At 45.8% G+C, this 19674-nt stretch overlaps 1 protein-coding gene across 1 annotated transcript in view; it reads left to right on the top strand.

The window, feature by feature from the left end:
- LOC144893007 (uncharacterized) overlaps positions 1-4942 on the top strand; it is an 812187-nt gene extending 807245 nt beyond the window's left edge. The window contains exon 2 of the mRNA XM_078782311.1: positions 4445-4942. Within this exon, the coding sequence (XP_078638437.1) occupies positions 4445-4447 (3 nt within the window). The 3' untranslated portion in view covers positions 4448-4942. The remainder of the gene's footprint in view (positions 1-4444) is intronic.
- The last annotated feature ends 14732 nt before the right edge of the window (positions 4943-19674 follow it).

Consider the following 19674-nt stretch of genomic DNA (forward strand, 5'->3'; position numbering starts at 1 on the left):
TCTTTCCCAAGTCGAATCAGCAGGGCCTGTTGAAAGGGACTTGTATTTTCTGTGGCTAAAGCCATAAGAAGAAAAATGGAAACGAGGAGCCCAGACTGAAGATAGCGACAGTTGCCGGTTGTGAGTCACTTTGCCATCAGGTATAGTCTTCAAAAAACGAACGTATTGTTGCGGATATGAGGATTGTATTTTTTTGATTGTGTGTATTGTATTGGAAATTGCTGTGTAACATTGTTGGATTATGGCCCCTCCTGCCTCCAGAGTTGTGTAAAGGTAAAAAGGGCGTCCCGGTAGTTAATTCCATGAAACTCCACATTGAAGGACACGATAAAACCCTTGTTCAGTAGCTTATATCTTTATTATGTGTTTTAGAGTAAGGCCTTGTCTTCCAGTAACCTGACACTCCATTGCACCAAGTAAAAGAGATAGATTCCCTTCATTCCCATTCCCAAAAACCTCCATTTCCCCCTTTCGTCATTGCCAAGCCTCGATTGCCAATTACATCCCCTCCAATTGCCGCCATTGACCACGAGGCAGGGTTGGGGAAGAACGGCGGGTCCCCACCTCGTCAGAGAGGGGAGGAGTGAGTCAGCCCCACTCAACCAACCACGAACAAGGGGTTGGACTTGGAGAGGGTGTGGAAAGGAACAGCAAGGAGGTTCGCGAAGGTTGAGGGGCGGGGCCTATAAAACCCGCCGCGGGACGTTCCCAAGAGAGACATGAGATGGGCTGAGAAAGGAGAGGAGCTTTTATGAGAGATGAGCTGAGATCTGAGATGAGTTATGACAAGAGTTGAGTTGTGAGGTCCAAAAGCAGAGGTCATCCAGGGAAGCGCAAAAGCCTGCTATTCGTCACCTTGCTCGCCAGCGGCAGCGTCTACAGCAGCAGCAGCAGCAGCGTCCCCAGCAGCCACAACGCTCGCCAGCCATTTGGGGCCTGGACGGCGGTTTGGAGCAGGGCCGCGGAGGAACGGCGGCTGCCCAACGCGCCGATTCGTGCTGCCGAACCAATTGGACTTTCCTCTCCTTCCAGCCAATTCCTATCATCATTCCCCGTGTGAGTCGTCTTTGTTTGTTCTGTCCTGGGTAGGTAATTAAGTCTGTATAAGCTAGTAATTTGCACTGTGTTACCTGTTTTTTTTCATGTCCGCTGTAAATACCCGTGACTGCTCTTTTTGGTTATGTGTGTGTAAATAATAATAAACCCCGTTGCTCTTCTGTACGTCTTCTTTTTCTTCTTCCTCTTTGCATTCGTCGTCTTAGTCTTTTCCATATTGAGTAGCTGTGGCGCGATACGGCCAACGTCTGGGTGAATCGGGTGAGTCTGGAAAAACTGTTAGGTCGCGGGGCCTCCGCTCGGCAAATATAACATCCTTAACCGCGGACCGTAACAGTATCAAGAGTCTCATTCAGAGTGGCATGGACCTGATCGCAAAGGAAGCAGAATACCACAAATCATGCCGTGTCCAGTTCCTGAGGGAGACTGATGATCAAGATAGGCCCAATGAAGGGAGCTTGTCTCAGTCCTACCACAAGAGAGCATTTGCATCTAGTGATTTACTTGGCATGTACAAAGAGTAGTACACCAATGTCGGAGGAGATGGGGCAGATGTCCAGGCCTACACAGCTCAAAATCTTACCAGGAAGGTAAAAGACCATTTCAAAGAAAAAATCGCAATAAAACTGGCGGACCCTCGGAAAGGCAACTTCGCGTGGCGTATCTAGAGCCTCCCACACTGAAAATACTATAAAACTTAAAAGAAGAAGAATAAGACCCCTCCTTCATATTCAGTGAAGCGACAGGTGGTATTTTGAGAGAGACATACGGTGGGTCCCCACGGTGTTCACACATCTTTTTGTGATGCAGCAGTGCTGAGTGAGCAACGATGTGTTATGTACGCAAAAAAAGTAAAGTAAAGGCGAAGGTGTTTCGTTGGTTGTTATTAAAGATCGTAAAGCGGAGCAAGATAGCCCACACGTGCGAAACAGTGAAGTATCCAATGGACGCGCTCGGCGGCCATTTTAGCAGGCAGGCAGAGTGAGCTTGCGCTCGCCAACAACCCGGAAGCTGTTCACAACACACATGCTCCAGATGGTAACAATGGATATTTATGTATATTTGTCTATATTTATCTATATTTATCCTACATTATCCTACATTTATTTATTTATAATTTATTTATTTATTACTACATCTATCTACATTTATTTATCCTACATTTATCTATATTTGATCTACATGCAAATATATGGATATTGAAGAGCAGGGCCCTTGCTTGAGACGGACGAAGTGACGGGCAAGACACAAACTCGTCCGAGAAGATGTTTAATGTTTATTGTAAAAACCAACTCGGGAACTCTGAAAAGCCCGTTTATCGGGCTGCATATATATCAAAACCAGAAAGCACAACCGAAACCGAAAGCCACGCCTCTAATGGCGAGGTGCGCTTTGGTGGTCACGTGACCGACAGGTGCAAAGGATTATAACCGCACGCGCGGCACACTTTGGTGGTCACGTGACCGGCCACCCCGGCGCCGTGGTTTGCCCGCCGGTTACGTCACCATCTGGAGCAAGGATATTCTGTTGCTGGTCTCGCTTGGGGGACCCATGGGTCGCTACAATATTAAATTTCTTGTTTAATGAAGATCATTAATCTGATTTAATAATGGTTTCATGATATTTGCATGTAATAACATATATTGCAGACCTTTATAGAATCTAATGTTCATTCAAGCACATGGCTCTGTATCAAAACGAAGGAAAATAAACATATCATTCATTTCTGCTGTCATGATTCATTACATACAAGTACATTGTTGGGATAGGATTTAAAATTGTGCAAGACATTGAAATGTCTATGAACACTGAAATGTTTCAATACATGGACATCTGTGCATCTTATACCGACTTAATGTAGTGCAAATAATTGAAAATAATTTATTCATATCTTTTCATAAATTGTCATGAGGAGATGCAATGGTCAGCATGGGTACTGTAAGTTTAATTTCCACCTGTAAAACGTGTGAAAAATCATTGCAGGCAAGCGTTTGAAAGTACATTTGCCAATGACACATAACTTTTCTTTTTTTCTAGTGAAGTATATCCATACAATAAATAATACATATTAGTCTAGTAGGAAGACTAGGTCCCCCTGCACCCCCGGAGATATACTTCTAATCAGTGTTTCTAGATTGGAAAAAATGTGTAGAAAATGACTAGCTATGGCCCCAAGCTGAAAAAATGTCCCACATACCATTTTTATGCAAATTACTGCTGCCATTATAAAAAAAACGATTTTTGACATATCTCAGCCAATATTGCAGATAATTGAAAAATGAAGGTGTCTAGACCCATGTTTTGAAGGGCATAGATCATGATAGAACTATTCATAACATGATTACATGTGTCTATGGTATACTAGTATGCATATTAATGCTGTAATTACAAAATAATCAGTTTTACAAATGATAAGGATACGTTAATACTGCAGATAACTTAACATGGTACATAAGGGGTCTAAACCCAGGTATTTTCAAGGTTAAATGTCAACAAGATGCTCCTGAGTCTTGCATAGGGGCGGGACATTGGCAGTAACATTGGTACCACTCAACTTTTCTTCCCACCATTGACTTTGTATTGCGAGAGATTTTCACTTGCTTATTTAAAGGTTTCTCACCCAGCCCACGTAAAATCTACCAACTCCTGCTGTTAACTCCCAAACATATTTTTTTATGTTATCCAATCACAGTGCAGAAATGACAGACTAGAGATCCAAATTAGTGCTGCTATAGCTGCCATTTTACATTTCCATCCATGTAACATGCGCGCTCGCGCGCTCGTATCAATTGGTAATGTCGCGCGCTCGTATCAATTGGTAACGTTGATGTTATTGAATACCTCAGTTGAAAGTTCAGTCTTCCATTCCATCTGTGTGTTGTTCTTGGTATTCATCCTCCAATCTAGCCAGGTAAGATGCTAACTATAATGTTACTCACACTCTTGACTTCAGTTTCTGCATGAAATCATAAACAGGCAGAATAACAGCTGAGCCAGCTAGCACCATGTTAGCTAACGTTAAAGCTAGCCTCATCTATGTACAGTATGTTCCTAATGTCGGTGTAACTTAAACTTTTGTTAATGCCAAACATGAGACATATCTGTTGACTTCTGTATATGAATTGAACCAGAAAGAGGCACGACAGCTGAGCTAGCTACAGTAACTTAGCACAATGTTTCATTGGCCTAGATAGCTAACGTTAGTGTGGAAGAATTTAGATGTTTTAGCTATTAGCACTTTTGATGCCACTAAACATGGTTTAGTCAGCTAAAAAGTACCCTAGTGTAGAACATGACTCAGAACCTCTGTTACCTCACTGAAAACTCAGAGCCTCCTTTCACAGGCACTTTTAACATCATTCGTGATTTCTTATTTGTCATTTAACAGTGATGGTAGACATCGACAGCAAGCATGCCCAAAAGAAAACGGAGTGTAGAACCTGCAGCCCAAAGCTCTCCTCCTACATGCATCCTTCATGTACCATCCATGTCTGATCATGGGGATTTCACGCCCCTCCGTAAAATTAAAGGATCTGCTTCAGAAAAACTGCAACTGCTTCAAAAGATCCGGGATAGACGTCTCAACCAACCGCATGACTCCCCATGTCGTATGCAATCAGTATGTGATCAGATCCCGGCAACTCTTCCTGATGACCTAGAAAGAGTAGGATATCACAGCAAGTGTTATAAGCACTTTGTCCGCCACTTTCATCGTCTGGGAGATGATACAGAACCAGGGCCATCAACCTCATCATGGCATCACTCTCCTCGTAAACCAGGAGGTTCTGCTGAACCCATCTTCCCGCCAGAGTGTATATTTTGTGAGAAAGTTGAGACCAAAGATGCTCATCGCAATACTGAGAGGCCTACAACCTTCCCATCCTTTAAAAACAAAGAAAATGCATGGGAGCAAATCGAAACACGGGCTGAGAAAATGGGTCTCTATCGACTCCATCGAAAGGTGAAAAACAAAGACCTCTTTGCATGTGAGGCCAAACACCATCCGTCATGTTTTAAAGCTTTCCGCACAGCATTCTACAACTATGAGCGTGCGATTCACAGAGCCGAAGCACCAAAGGAGCAGGCTTGCATGTCAGCCGCCCATGAAAAGGCATTCAACTCAGTACTGGAACACATTCAAACCCAGGTCATCCAGCAGAATAAAGTTCTACAGCTTTCTTCCTTGCGCTTGCTCTATGTCGAGGAACTGAAACTGAATGGATATGAGAACTCAAATTTATCGGTCAGAGAAACTACTGAAACGCCTACAGAATGACCCAATCAAGGAGCATATCCACTTCACGAAGGTTGATCATGACAAATGTGATGTCATTTCTTTCTGGCTTGTGCACAGCTCAAACATAACAGTTTCCAATGCTCTCGCACGAGTATTCACACTCGGAAGCACAAACAAGAACCAAAATGTTGCCCTCCAACTTCGCCAGGGTATTCTACAGGCTTTCAGAGAGTGTAAAGACCAACCATGGCCACCAACAGCTGAAGACATGGAGCTCAATCCTGAAGACATCCTACCTCCAGACCTTGTCCGCTTTCTCAGCGTGCTAATGACTGGCAAGGAGGGCATCGAGACAGAAAAGGTGAAGCGTCTGGTCTTCTCCATTGGACAAGATCTGTGCCGTGCAGTGTCAGATGGAAAATGGAAGTTACCAAAGCACATTCTCCTCTGTGTGACTGTAAGGCACCTGTTCCGAAGCAAACAGCTCACCACAATACTACACAGGCTTGGACACTCTGAGAGCTACGATTTCGCCTTGGAGTTGGAAACTGCTCTCGCCAAGGTCCTGGATGAAGTCTCAACTTATCGTACACCACAAATTGTGACAGGAGAGGGCAACCTTGTATTCCACTGTGAGTGGGACAACTTGAATAAAACCACTACCAGTGTGCACGGCAGCAACATTGTAAACAGTGCTGGAGGAATCATGGTGCAGGAGGTCAAGCCCGGGTTCGAGAGCAGCAAGGACCGAATGCTACCTACCATCAATAGGTCACAACAGCGTAGCCTGAAGGTCGACACACCAAAAACTCTCCCACCCTTGCACTTTACTCGCGTTGGCCCGAAGTTCCCTGAAGGCTCATCATTCACACCGCCAGCAGAGAATGACACAGTCTATGCCACTACGATGCAAGAGTACTACATCTGGCTCTTCATCAGATACATCGGAAGCTGTGGCCTGCAGCCTGTGCCTGGGCTAGGGGGTTTCACCTCTGCAACTGGTTCTCCCCCACCCAGCAAATCAACAGTCGACTACTGCACGCCTATCCACCAACCGATCACAGACATGGCAGCTATAGCAGCACTAATTTGGATCTCTAGTCTGTCATTTCTGCACTGTGATTGGATAACATAAAAAAATATGTTTGGGAGTTAACAGCAGGAGTTGGTAGATTTTACGTGGGCTGGGTGAGAAACCTTTAAATAAGCAAGTGAAAATCTCTCGCAATACAAAGTCAATGGTGGGAAGAAAAGTTGAGTGGTACCAATGTTACTGCCAATGTCCCGCCCCTATGCAAGACTCAGGAGCATCTTGTTGACATTTAACCTTGAAAATACCTGGGTTTAGACCCCTTATGTACCATGTTAAGTTATCTGCAGTATTAACGTATCCTTATCATTTGTAAAACTGATTATTTTGTAATTACAGCATTAATATGCATACTAGTATACCATAGACACATGTAATCATGTTATGAATAGTTCTATCATGATCTATGCCCTTCAAAACATGGGTCTAGACACCTTCATTTTTCAATTATCTGCAATATTGGCTGAGATATGTCAAAAATCGTTTTTTTGATAATGGCAGCAGTAATTTGCATAAAAATGGTATGTGGGACATTTTTTCAGCTTGGGGCCATAGCTAGTCATTTTCTACACATTTTTTCCAATCTAGAAACACTGATTAGAAGTATATCTCCGGGGGGTGCAGGGGGACCTAGTCTTCCTACTAGACTATATACATTTAACCATTTTTGCCACGTCTCAATGCATTGGCGTAAATCGCATAAAAAGGAGGCATAAAGAGGTGTACCAACAAAAAAACAAGCGGGGGTAGGGGTGTGGAGGGGGGTGGAGGGGGTGGACACTCGGAGGTGAGAGCAAGAAAAAAAGGTCTTCACCAACCATTGATGTTGCATTTTGGAGAACATTCAATAAATTGTAACAAGACCATTAAGGTTAAAATGTCTCGGTGGCGGGAAGGGAGGGGGTGGGGTGGGGATTTCATATTTTGTGCCATACCCAGTAAAATGTGTGTGTGTGTGTGTGTGTGTGTGTGTGCGTGCGTGCGTGTGGGGGGGGGGGATTAACCTCCCCGGGTTTCTACCCATGCCTGAATAGTTACTTAGAAGGGTACTTTCTTGGTGGGGGATATTTAATATACAGATTATGTTGCATGATTTATTCTGCGGATGATATATATATATATTGTTGCAGTTTTGTGTTTTTACAAATAAAGGTTAATTTCCCCTCATAGTTTAGTCACACTACAACAAGTAGCCTCGCGATAGTTCAGTTATTTCATAGTAAATGTAAGAGTAGTCCTTTTCCTATGTTAGTTTTGCGTTGAGTAGAATAATGAGAGTTAGGTTTCCTTCCAATGCTTTATGCTGCCTCGATAATTTGAGTTTTGGCGCAAATCACCACGAGGCCGGCCTGACAAGTCGATCCAGGCTGAAGGAAGGCGGGACAGGGGAAGTGGGAGTGACCGGTAAGCACGAGCTGTCAATCAGGGCTCGAGGGGAGTGGCTTAGCACTGCGGCAAAAGGCGTGGTTTGGAACATTCGATACGGGCCAGGGCGGAACCATATAACCCTGTGCCCGAAGCCCCCACCTCAGTTATGGGGAGAGGCGCTTGTGAGTTATGAGGAGGACATGCGCTGAGTTACAATTTTGAGTTATCGGTTCGAAGCGCTGTACAAGTTCTGAGGAGAGGTGCGCTGAACGAAGTTGGAGTTCTGAGAGTGCGCGGTGTTCGTTGAATCAAGTTATGAGCCGGGGTCCTCTGTTGAATTGAGTTACAAGTTGAGTTTGTGGTTGAGCTTGAGTCAGATCCTCCGTTGAGTTATGAGAGTGAAAGCGCGCCGATGATTAATCGTGCTGTGAAGGACCGCCGTGCCGGGCAATCGACGCGCGTATATTTTCCCGCCTGCCTGCCTTTGTTCGAGATACGCGCTGCGAGGATCCCTCCCGCCTGCCTGCCTGCCTTCGTCAAGGGACGTGCTGTGACCGGCAGAGTGCCACGGCGGGTGAGCTGTTCCTGAACGACCAAGCCGGCATGTCCAGTGCATGAACTTTTCCTCCTTCATCCCCCTGAATGTGTGAGTGGGCCCATTGTCTTGGTAAAATAAGTTAAGACTGTATAAGATTTGCCCTGTGTCTCTGCTTCTGCTACTGATCATTGTAAATAATAATAATTAAACCTGTTATTTATTTGATTCGACCGTCTCATCTTTTCCATCATTGACTGAGCGTGGTACGAATAATATCGCTCTAATCAGGTTCCAATACCAAGGTAATAGCACGGACCACGTGGTGCACCATCCGCTTGGGTGCACTCAAATTACGCGTGGTTTGTGCGAGACTTGATCCCCGCTTCCGCGGCTGCGTGGGTACTTAGGTACGTGGGAACACCGTCCCGAAACCCTGTCCCGCGTCCGACCGGAAGTGACGACTCGAGTCTCGCGGTTGCGACGACCCAAGAAGAACAAGGGGCTTAATCTCCCCTTGGTAAGGGAATGAGGGTCTCGGCAAAACCGTAACATTTGGTGTCCGGGAGTGGGATTGGACCTGGTGTGCGCTTCACACACTCGAAATTACGAGCGAACGAAATTTAGTAGTAAATCCAAAATTGTATTCGTACCATGGCTGGCCATGGCGGTCGAATGCCGGTGGGGGTAGATGAAGAGGAGGAATGGATAACCCAGGACCTGCAGGAGAGACAGTTGGTAGTGGTGGAAGCTGAAAAGGGGGCAGCAGTTGGTAAAGAAAATGGCGGCACCTTGCACGTGGCGGCAAGAGCCGAGCCCGCGATACCAGGGTACGTGCATTCATTCATGACTCAACTGTTAGCGCTCATGGACGAGTGGAGTTGTGATTTGAAAGAAATGAGGGACGAAGCAAGGTGCAACAAGGGCAAATTAAAAGAACCAATGAATGCCCAAACGGACGATATAAAGGCTCAGGGTGAGCGATTGGAAAAACAAATGAAAGGAATGGGGGACAAAACCACCCGGGAATTGGAAAAATTTAGGGTGGCGTTGAAGAAGGACATGAAAAAGGCAGCGGAGGACATAAGGCGTGGGTTGAGCGAGGAGGTCGCAATGGGGCACGACGAGGTGAAGTGATGTGGGGAGCGAGCTTGAGCCAGGGATGGCCAAGTTGACGGGGGCTATGGAAATGGCGATGCGGGGTGTAGAAGAACCGACGGTCGCCGAATTGGACAAATAAATTTTATGGGTGCCGGCTGTCGTCGAAGAAATAGTTGGAATTGAAGAAATAATTGGGGCCGAAGAGACGGTAGAATTGGGGAGCAAATCGCGGGAGAAAGAGATGGAATATGTACAAAGTCTGCATTTGCACCGTGATGCCGTGCTTGCTAACCACAATAAAGGTTTACAGGTGCTGTCGAAGAAGCCGGGGAAGGAGGACCCCGAGGTGAGAAATTATGGTGCGAATGTGTTTGGTGCGAAAGGGTTTTTGGCGCGCTTGGGAGAGAGACAAAACCCGGGCGGTCGCGGAAGGTCCATTGTGCGATGTATGAGGGCGACTGGTGCGCGGTACGAGAGAGAGTGTGCGCCGAAGCATGAGTGAGGAAAGTGTGCGCCAGAGTGTGCGATGATTGGGTGTGTAACAGGAGAGTGCACACCCGAGGGTGTTACGAAGTGTGTAATGGGAGAGTGTATTACAGAGTGTGAGGGAGAATGCACACCAGACTGTGTGCGGGAAGAGTGTGTAACGGAATGTGTGGAAGGTACGAGTGTGCCTGGGTGGTGTGCACCTGAGTGTGTAGGAGAAGGGTGTGCACAGGAGAGTGCAGTAACGGAGTGTATGGGAGGCACGGGGGTGCCTGGGTGTGCGAGTGCGGAGTGGGTCGCGAGTGGTGAGAACGCGGCTCAATCATCGACACCGACCGGGGTAGCGTTTAGCGGGACGGATAGCGAACTTGAGCCCCCGGTGAGTTGTGTGCAGCAGGGAGCGGCAGGGATCAATGCCGCGGCGGTTTCACAAGGACCGACGTGCACGATTCGTGCCGGCCGCGGCACTGTATGGTTGGTGCCGTGCCGTGGCTGCAAAGGCAATCGGCGAGGTTCAAGTGGAGGTAGGAGTTTTTGGAGCCACGCACCCTGTCGGGTGAAGTGCTCCGACCGTGGCCGGTTGGGTCATCGTGCGTGGGACCGCGAGGCCCCACGCAGGGATGGGGCCCTGCACCTAGGCCCATCCATACCTCCTCCCTTGGATCGAAAATGCCGGACGGACCCAACATACAGGTGACCAACCACCCGCATGGATCGCTCGGCCCTCCGAGGCCGAGCCGTGACGACAATGTACATCCACTTGGAGAGGCTCGAGTGTAGTGGACTGATGAGAGTAGTGTACCCTACGTGGGGGAATGGTAGTTTAACCATTCCTCACACGGCCAGGGCCCATGAGCATTAGTTTAGGGGGGTGGCAGTGACAGGCACATGGGGGTGCCAGCAATGGTTACCCCCATGGGGCACCGAAGCTAGCCGAGGGAGGGCTAGGATAATATTAGGGAATTAGCAGACTGTAGGGACAAGATTTAAATAGTGACATTTGTACTGTCGTGGGGACGTAGAGAGGTTAGAAGGATGATAATGACAAGGGAGTGCATAGTTTAAAGGGACGATGGGGGAAGCACGAGTTTTAGGGGAAGTAGTCAGCTAGATGATGCTGTGTGTTTGTGGAATTGTGTGGAAAATAAAAGGAATTGTGTTTGAGGTGTGCGAGAAAAGAGGTGTGTGAGCACAAAAGGTGTGTGAAGTACTTGGTGTGTGAGAATATTTGGTGTGGAATGCTTGGTGTGGAATAAAAGGTGTGGAATGCATGGTGCGAAGGATTGAATGGGGGGAGGTGGAACCCATTTGCAAAAGCCCGGGGGGGGGGGGGGGTAGTGTAAAGCCAAGTAGAGGGTATAGGCAAAATTTGTATGGATATTGACACCTGTGGTGCGGGTAGTGGAAACGAAGTGTTTTGTTGGGTGCATGAGTATGTGGAATGGCTGGGCGTGTGGCTGAATTGGTGCATGTGGTTATTGGGGCACTCCGCCACTGGTAGTTTGTCGGCCAGGTGAGGCCGCATGTAGGCTCTGGGAGCCGGTTAGGGTAGTCGTGAGTGGGGCCCGAGGATCCCAGGAGAGGACCCGGTTGCCCGATGCCAAGGTGGGCACAGGGGGGTAAAGTGCCAGGAGGTGCCTTCCCCAGTTAGGGTAGTTGTAGTGTTGAGTGTGGCCCGAGGATCCCAGGAGAGGACCCGGGTTGCCCAATGCCAAGGTGGGCATTTGGGGGTAAAGTCCCACGAACAAGGAATTCCCAGTAAGCGTGAGTCATCAGCTCACGTTGATGAAGTCCCTGCCCTTTGTACACCCCGCCCGTCGCTACTACCGATCGGACGGTTTGATGAGATCCTCGGATCAGCCCCTGCACGGGCCGTTCTCGGCTCGTGCCGGTGCACCGAAAAGATGAGCGAACTTGACTGTCTAGAGGAAGTAAAAGTCGTAACAAGGTTTCCGTCAGTGAACCTGCGGAAGGATAATTATCGGGACAACATGAGAGCGAGCGAGATGCGAGACGTACGTGGTACGTGATTGTCCATGTACTGTTTAGCCATGTACTGTTTAGATTTTGATGATTTGCGTGTGATATGATTCAACGGATATTTATATGAATCGTTTAAAATAAAAAAGCCTTCAATTTCTGATATGTTACCTTTTCATTTGGGCTTCCCAATTGAAGCCCCGCCCGTAGGGCGGGTTCTGTTGCTAGTAATTTATAATTCACGTTCGACTAAACTGGTTCGGACAGGGATCAGTAATTTGTTCAGGGTGACTACTGACGATAACTCCCTTACTCTTTGTTGAAGGATGCTGTGGGATTTTTAACATCCACCAAGGGATATTGGGCAAATTACCACGTGTGATGGTTTACAAATCAGGCATCAATATGAAATCTTACTTTGTGATGAAAAATTAGAGCATGAAAGCAGTCGGTAATAGAAAAAGAGCAGTAAAAATAAAGAAAACTCAGCAAAACGAGTCGAAAATTGAATAACCAAAATCGTTCTCATTTGCATCGGAATGATTAACCATTTCTGTGGAAGGGTTAATAACCTGCACAAAACCCTCAATTCGAATTATCCATCAGTTGGGAGATTTCTACAGGCCAGTAACCTGAACATCATTTGAAAAGGGGAAGCACACGATCATCGCGTGAGTTTGCAGGGGTTCACATCAACAGCAAATTGTTTGTCTTGGTATGTAATGGGAAGGGAAGTTATATTTACTGTCACATTTGCCTATGAGATGTTTACAATCCCACTTTTAACAGCATGCGTATTTACTCACAGAAAGGAGTTTTTGAGCATGAAGTTGCTTTATTGTCCGGGTGTGGCCAAGACACTTAAAAATCGAAGTGATGTCAAAGTGAAAGGATTTGATTAAAAGGGAGGAGTCCATGACTGCCATAAAGTGCAAGAAGCATAACAAAGCTAGCTAGCCTGATGCCATCTCAGAATCACAATTCTAACGACTTGGATTTGCATCTGTTGTCTGAATACAGAATAAATGGATGAATCACAGTTCAAGTGTGATATTTTGGGAACTTGGTTCTAACTCCTTTCTCAGAGTTTCAACTCCTTTTCTAAATGGTCGATCGATCACTTTCACCTTCCAGTATTTCTCAATCTAAGTTAATTAAATCATATATCTGTATCATGTTCATGGCTGGCAGGATAGTTCAGAGTTTTGCACACTCGCCTCTGAGCTGTCTAGTCGAGGTTGGAACATCGACGCAGCTATAAACTGCCACCCTGGTGTTTTGCATTCAGAGTGAGGTATCAAAATGTGTAGTCAGCCTCATCTGGGGGAGACACAAGTTTTTCTGTTTAATGTTAAGAGGCCAAGGTTATGACTGCAGTGGACAAGGTGGAGCACGAAAAATGGCATAATTCTGAAAAATTGACGAAATGCCCCAAAACTCAGTCTTGTTCTGTAAGTTATCATAATAAAGCAATGTACCAAGTTTCAGTTGAATATGTTAAAGGGGAGGGGGAAAAAGTCTGAAAAATCGCAGGTGGGATGACGGACAGACGGAGAACAAACCCATAGTCCACTCCGGGTGAAACCGTAGGGGACTAATAATTAGACAAGTAAAAGCAAAGTACCCTGTGGGGAAATATTGGTAAGTGCATCATTGTAGTCCAAATATAGTGAAACTTTTCAATAGTTTGAGAATATTGTGCCACCTTAAATTCTGAAGTGAAACCTGTGCATTATAAAATTTTCAGGTATGCAAGGCCATGTTGCATCAGATCATATTCAATCTTCGCCTTTCTGGTTTTGTATGTGCAAGTTTTGCAGAGGCCAAAATAAAATTAACAAGGAGATCCCGTGATTTACTCTCCTTCTTTACAGGATGACTAAGAATAAAAAGAGTTGGAGAAAAAATGAAGTCAGAAGAATAATAGCAAGTTTCAACATTCTTCCAACTACATAAACTTTTTAAAGGAACTCTAATATTTCATAGCCAGGAATTGCAAGAATACTGCCCTAGAGGCAATTCCATCTCAAAGCTCATCATCGCTCTTTGACCTCCCTCTCAGTCACCCATGTTCTCCTCATCTCTGTCTGGGAGGTCATGGTCTCTCCCCTCTGGTATGTCTTCACTGTGTGCCTAATCTTCTACGTTGTTGTTACTTAAAACAGACTTAGCACAGGCATTTGGCAACTCAGATGAACATTCGCCCAGTACTAATGTCGCAGTCATTGCTTCACCACAAGGCAATGCTGAAGGAATTGAAGACGCTACATTTAAAGGGATAAGGAGATCATCCATTTGAGGTGTTATTGTGTTTACTGCACTTGTCGACATCTCTATCTGCACATACTGTGCATGCAAAAGCAACACTAAGGACCTTAGTCTACACAGGCGATGTCTTAGCCGCTGGCACGATTGCCTCCTTTTGCTTGTTTCTTTCAACAAGAAGGGACTTTGCAGATTCGTTTAACACCTAAGTGCTAGTTCTTGAGCAACTGCCACCATTGATGCATCAATCACTGGTTTATTCTGAAGATCCATTACAGTTGTTATTGGTGCTTTGAGATGTATTGTCTTCACGACAGACATGTCGGTCTCATTTGACTCTGCCAAGTCAGGAGATGCCACTGATTAATTTATCATTACCGAAATAAAATTAACAAGGAGATCCCGTGATTTACTCTCCTTCTTTACAGTTTATGTTACAGTTCAGTTATTCATCACTACCTTGCTAGGCTTGGTAATACATAATTCATCTCTCACTTTGACAGGCTTTGAGCTCCACTAGGCAGCCAATCACTTTCATGCTATGTTACCTGAAGAACAGTATCTTCATCTTCTTCCATTTGCTCAAAAATGTTTAACAAACTCCTGAACACTTGACATTGCAGGTTGCTTTGCCAAGTCTTTATCAGTTGTATCTTCAAAGGGGCCAATGTGATCAACAGCCCCCTCATCTGCTGGATATAACTTAATTTTTTTGTCTCTTTCCCCCTCTCTAACCTTACCATCTGCCATTGATCCACGGCAGAATATTATCCAGGAATAGGAGATGACACAGAAACGTCTGAAGTGATACGATAATCCTCCTTCGGCTGTTCAGTGACCCGAGGAACAGACACTTCTTTGAAGATAGTGGGGCAGTCTGCTCTCAAGTGATCATTTCCTATAGATCATCTCAAGTGAAAGTGCATTCATGGTTTTTTTGAGTTTTTTGTGAACATGAGTTCATGAGTCAAAAAACCTTGTGATTCCTTCCTTCAAAGGGAATAACAAAGGATACCTCACATTCAGTGCCATCTTTTGAATTGCAACATATGCAAGTACCTATAGAAAGTCTACACACTCTTTCAAATTTTTCACCGTTTGTTGTCTTATGGCCTGGAATTAAATTGCATTAATCAGACTTTTTCCATCTTTATTTACATATCGTAACCCACAACTTCCAAGTGAAAAACAAATTCTACAAATTTCGGAAAATTAACTAAAAATACAAAATTAGAATATCTTGGTTGGATAAGTTTCCACCCCCTTATAACACCAATTGTAAATTATTTCAGGTGTAACCAATCACCTTCAAAATCACACACCATGATAATTGAAATGACAATGACATTGAAATGACAAATTTCAGAAAATTAATTAAAAATACAATACTAGAATATCTTGGTTGGATAAGTGTCCACCCCCCGAGTTAATACTTGGTGGAAGCAACTTTGACAGAAATTACATCTGTGATTCTGTTGGGATAGGTCTCTACCAACTTTGCCCACCTTGATTGGGTAATATTTGCCCATTCCTCTGTACAAAATGCTCGAGCGCAATCGAGTTGTGTGGGGAGCGTTGATAGACAGCAATCTTCAAGTCATGCCACAGATTTTTGATTGAATTTAGGTCAGGGCTCTGACTGGGTCATTCAAGGACATTTATCTTTTTTGTTCCTTAGCCACTCCAGTGTAGCTTTGGCTGTATGCTTCGGGTCGTCGTCATGCTGAAAGGTAAACTTACGCCCCAATTTCAGCTTTCTTGCAGAGGATAGCACATTTTCATTTAGGATTTTTCTCCATCCATTTTCCCTTCGATCCTGACAAGTGCCCTAGTCCCAGCTGATGAGAAACATTCCCATAACATAATGCTGCCACCACAATGCTTTACAGTTGGGATGGTGTTCTTTGGGTGATGTGCTGTGTTGGTTTTGTGCCCAACATAACGTCTTGCATTTAGGCCAAAAAGTTCCATCTTTGTTTCGTCAGACACAAAACCTTTTGCCACATGGCTTCAGAATCGCCGGAGTGATTTTTTGCATGCCTCAAACGGGATTCAAGGTGGGCTTTTTTGAGTAATGGCTTCCTTCTTGCCATTCAACCATACAGGTCTGATTTGTGGAGCACTTGGGATATTATTGTCACATGCACACAACGACCAGTCTTTGCCATAAAGACCTGTAGCTCTTTCAAAGTTGCCATTGACCTCTTGGTGGTCTCTCTGATCAGTCTCCTCCTTGATTGATCATCCAGTCTGAAGGGACGGCCTGATCTCGGCAGGGTCTAAGTAGTACCATACACCTTCCATGTCTTAATGATTGTCTTGACTGCACTCCAAGGGATAATCAGGGCCTTTGAAATATTTTATCCCCATCCCCTCATCTGTGCCTTTCCACAACTTTGTCCCGGAGGTCTTTTGAAGCATCTTGGTGCTCATGGTTGAGTATTTTCTGTGAAATGCACTACCCAGCAGAGGAAACCTAAAGGAACAGCTGATTTTATTCTGAAATAATCAGAATCACTGCAATTTAACACAGGTGGAGGCCAATTATCATGGTGTGTGATTTTGAAGGTGATTGGTTACACCTGAGATAATTTACAATTGGTGTTATAAGGGGGTGGAAACTTATCCAACCAAGATATTCTAGTATTGTATTTTTTATTAATTTTCTGAAATTTGTCAAATTTGTTTTTCACTTGGAAGTTGTGGGTTATGATGTGCAAATAAAGGTGGAAAATGTCTGGTTTAATGCAATTTAATTCCAGGCTATAAGGCAACAAAAGGTTAAAAATTTTAAATGGGGGTGTAGACTTTCTATAGGCACTGTATGATGTACGGTAGGTTCACGGAAGCCCAGAGGCACAGGCCTAAAAAGTGATGTTAGCACTCCCAATCATTCCAAGAATGGCACACCTACATGATCGGCAATAAAAGGAGGTTGGACCAACTTCTATCCACTCATCCCAACTCTCTCTTCCTCATATGTGGTGACTTCAATTGTCATCATGCCACCTGGTTGGGTGTGGGTTCCTCTCTCACCAGTCATGGCACCTCAGCAAAGGACTTCTGTGACTCACTGGGATTGACACAATCTGTCAATTTCCCGACCCGGATCTCAGCCAATGGAGTATCTTCTCTTCTGGACTTGGTTATGACTAACTTCCCTGCTAATGTCTGCTGCTCTTCTTCTGCTCCAATCGGTTCTTCTGATCATGTGCTTGTCAAAGTGGACATCTCTCTGGCCATTCTCAGAGAGCCTCCTCAGCGTCGACGAGTCTGGCATTTCACTCAGGCCGACTGGGACGGTCTTCAAGCAGCCATCAATCGTCTGGATTGGTCTCCCATCTCCACTGCCTCTGACATCAATTCTTCCTGGGAATTCTTCCAAAGCAAACTGATCTCTCTCATGCACAGATTTATCCCATCTCGCCTTCAGTTGTCTTACCCTTCCTCCCGTCCATGGTACACTGAATCTTGTGGTGAGGCAGTTGCCCTGAAACAACTTGCCTTTGCCTCTTGGAAGGCTAATCCAACTGAAGGAAATCTCAGTTCCTTCCACCAAGCTCGGAACAAGTGTGTGTCTACCCTCAGGAGTGCCAGGAAGCACTATCTCTCCTCACTCAAGAATGAACTCTCAAACCTGTCTCCTTCCTCCAAATCCTGGTGGCGTCTGGTCAAATCCGTTTCTGGTGTTTGTTCACCCTCCATCCCCTCCCTTACCTCAAATGGCCACACAGTTGACATCGCACGTGACAAAGCCGAATGCCTCAACTCTGTGTTTGCCTCAAAATCCTTAGTCCCAAACCCATCTCTCTCTGTTCCCACCTTTCCCAGTCGAACCAAACTGCTCCTGGACTCTGTGACCTTCTCTCCTGACAAGGTGGAGGAGTTTTTGTCAAACCTCGACTCTGATTCTGCAACTGGACCAGATGGCATCAGCCCACGGGTCCTAAAATCCTGCTCTGCCGCTCTATCTCACCCTCTCTCTGTTCTTTTCACCCTATCCTTTGCTCAAGGTCATCTGCCAGCATCCTGGAAATCAGCAAACATTATCGCTTTACACAAAAAAGGTGCAAAAACAGATCCTTGCAACTACAGACCAATCAGCCTGCTCCCAATTATCAGCAAAGTCATGGAATCCATCATTGCTTCGGATATGAAATCTTTCCTCTTCTCCAATGGCTTGATCTCTGATCGTCAATTTGGTTTCAGACCAGGTCACCCTACTCTGGACATGCTGCTTCTGCTGTCTCAACAATGGATGGAGGTCCTCAATGCCAAACAGGAAATCAGAGCTGTCTCCCTTGACATATCACGTGCCTTCGATACGGTCTGGCACCCAGCTCTGCTCACCAAACTCTCCTCCTATGGTATCCATGGAAATCTCCATGCATGGCTTGCGGACTTCCTCTCTGGTCGTAGTCAACGTGTGGCCCTGAATGGATTTCTCTCATCTCCCCTTCCCGTTCAGGCTGGAGTTCCCCAAGGCAGTGTGCTGGGCCCTGTGCTTTTTCTGGTCTTTATCAATGATCTCTCCGACTCTCTGGAAAATCCTCTGTATCTCTTTGCTGATGACTCCACTCTCTGCCGCTCCATTCCTCTTCCCTCAGATCGGCAGTCTGCAGCCTCCTCACTCTCTGAAGACCTGGACAAAATCACAGACTGGTCAAACATGTGGAACATGTCTTTCAATCCTGACAAATCTCACACTCTTACGATGTCTCTCCGAAAAGATCGACTGGACAACCCTCCCATCTACTTTCTCAACAATCCTCTCCAAGAAGTTCTGTCGCTCAAGCTTTTGGGTCTCACCATCTGCCATGATCTTTCTTGGGAAAACCACATTTCCAAGCTGGCCTCCAAAGCCAGTCGCCGACTGGGCACCCTCCGTCGTGCGAAGTCCTTCCTAGGCACACCTGAGCTCCTCACCACATACAAGGCTTTCATCCGCAGCTCAATGGAATACTGTTCTCCCCTATGGGCTGGTGCTCCTGCCTCACACCTGGCTCGGCTTCACGCTGTTGAATCCAAAGCTTTCAGAATCATTGGAATCTCCCGCGATGAAGCTATCTCTGAGGGCCTTTCACTCACTCACCGCAGGCAGGTAGGTGGTCTTTCTGTCTTCTACCGACTCCTCTCCGGCCTTGCTCCCCCAGCTCTCTCTGTGCTCTGTCCCCCAAATATTCCTACAGGTCGCACAAGATCTGCCAGCCACCCTCTGATGGTTAAACTGCCGAAATCTCGGCTCTCTGCTCACCTTCACTCTTTCATTCCTCTTTTCTCCCGCCTCTGGAACAAACTCCCACACTCACTTCAATCACACTCCTCCCTCCAGGTCTTCAAAACAGCTGTTCACCACCATCTCTTATCTTCCCCCATCCAAAACCTTGATCTTTTCTACCCCCACTAATTCACCCCAGATCCACCTTGTTTGAAATTCCAACTTCTTTCCTGGAAGTCTTGGCAGTGTCCATATGTTTTATACCTCTCCCACCCCTCCCCCCTTCCCATGCCTCCCCCCCAAAGCCCTCTCCCTCCCACAGTTCTCTCGATGTCTCC

This window comes from Myxine glutinosa, chromosome 7, assembly GCF_964187855.1.
Source record: "Myxine glutinosa chromosome 7, kmMyxGlut1.1, whole genome shotgun sequence".
In the NCBI taxonomy this organism is placed as follows: domain Eukaryota; kingdom Metazoa; phylum Chordata; class Myxini; order Myxiniformes; family Myxinidae; genus Myxine; species Myxine glutinosa.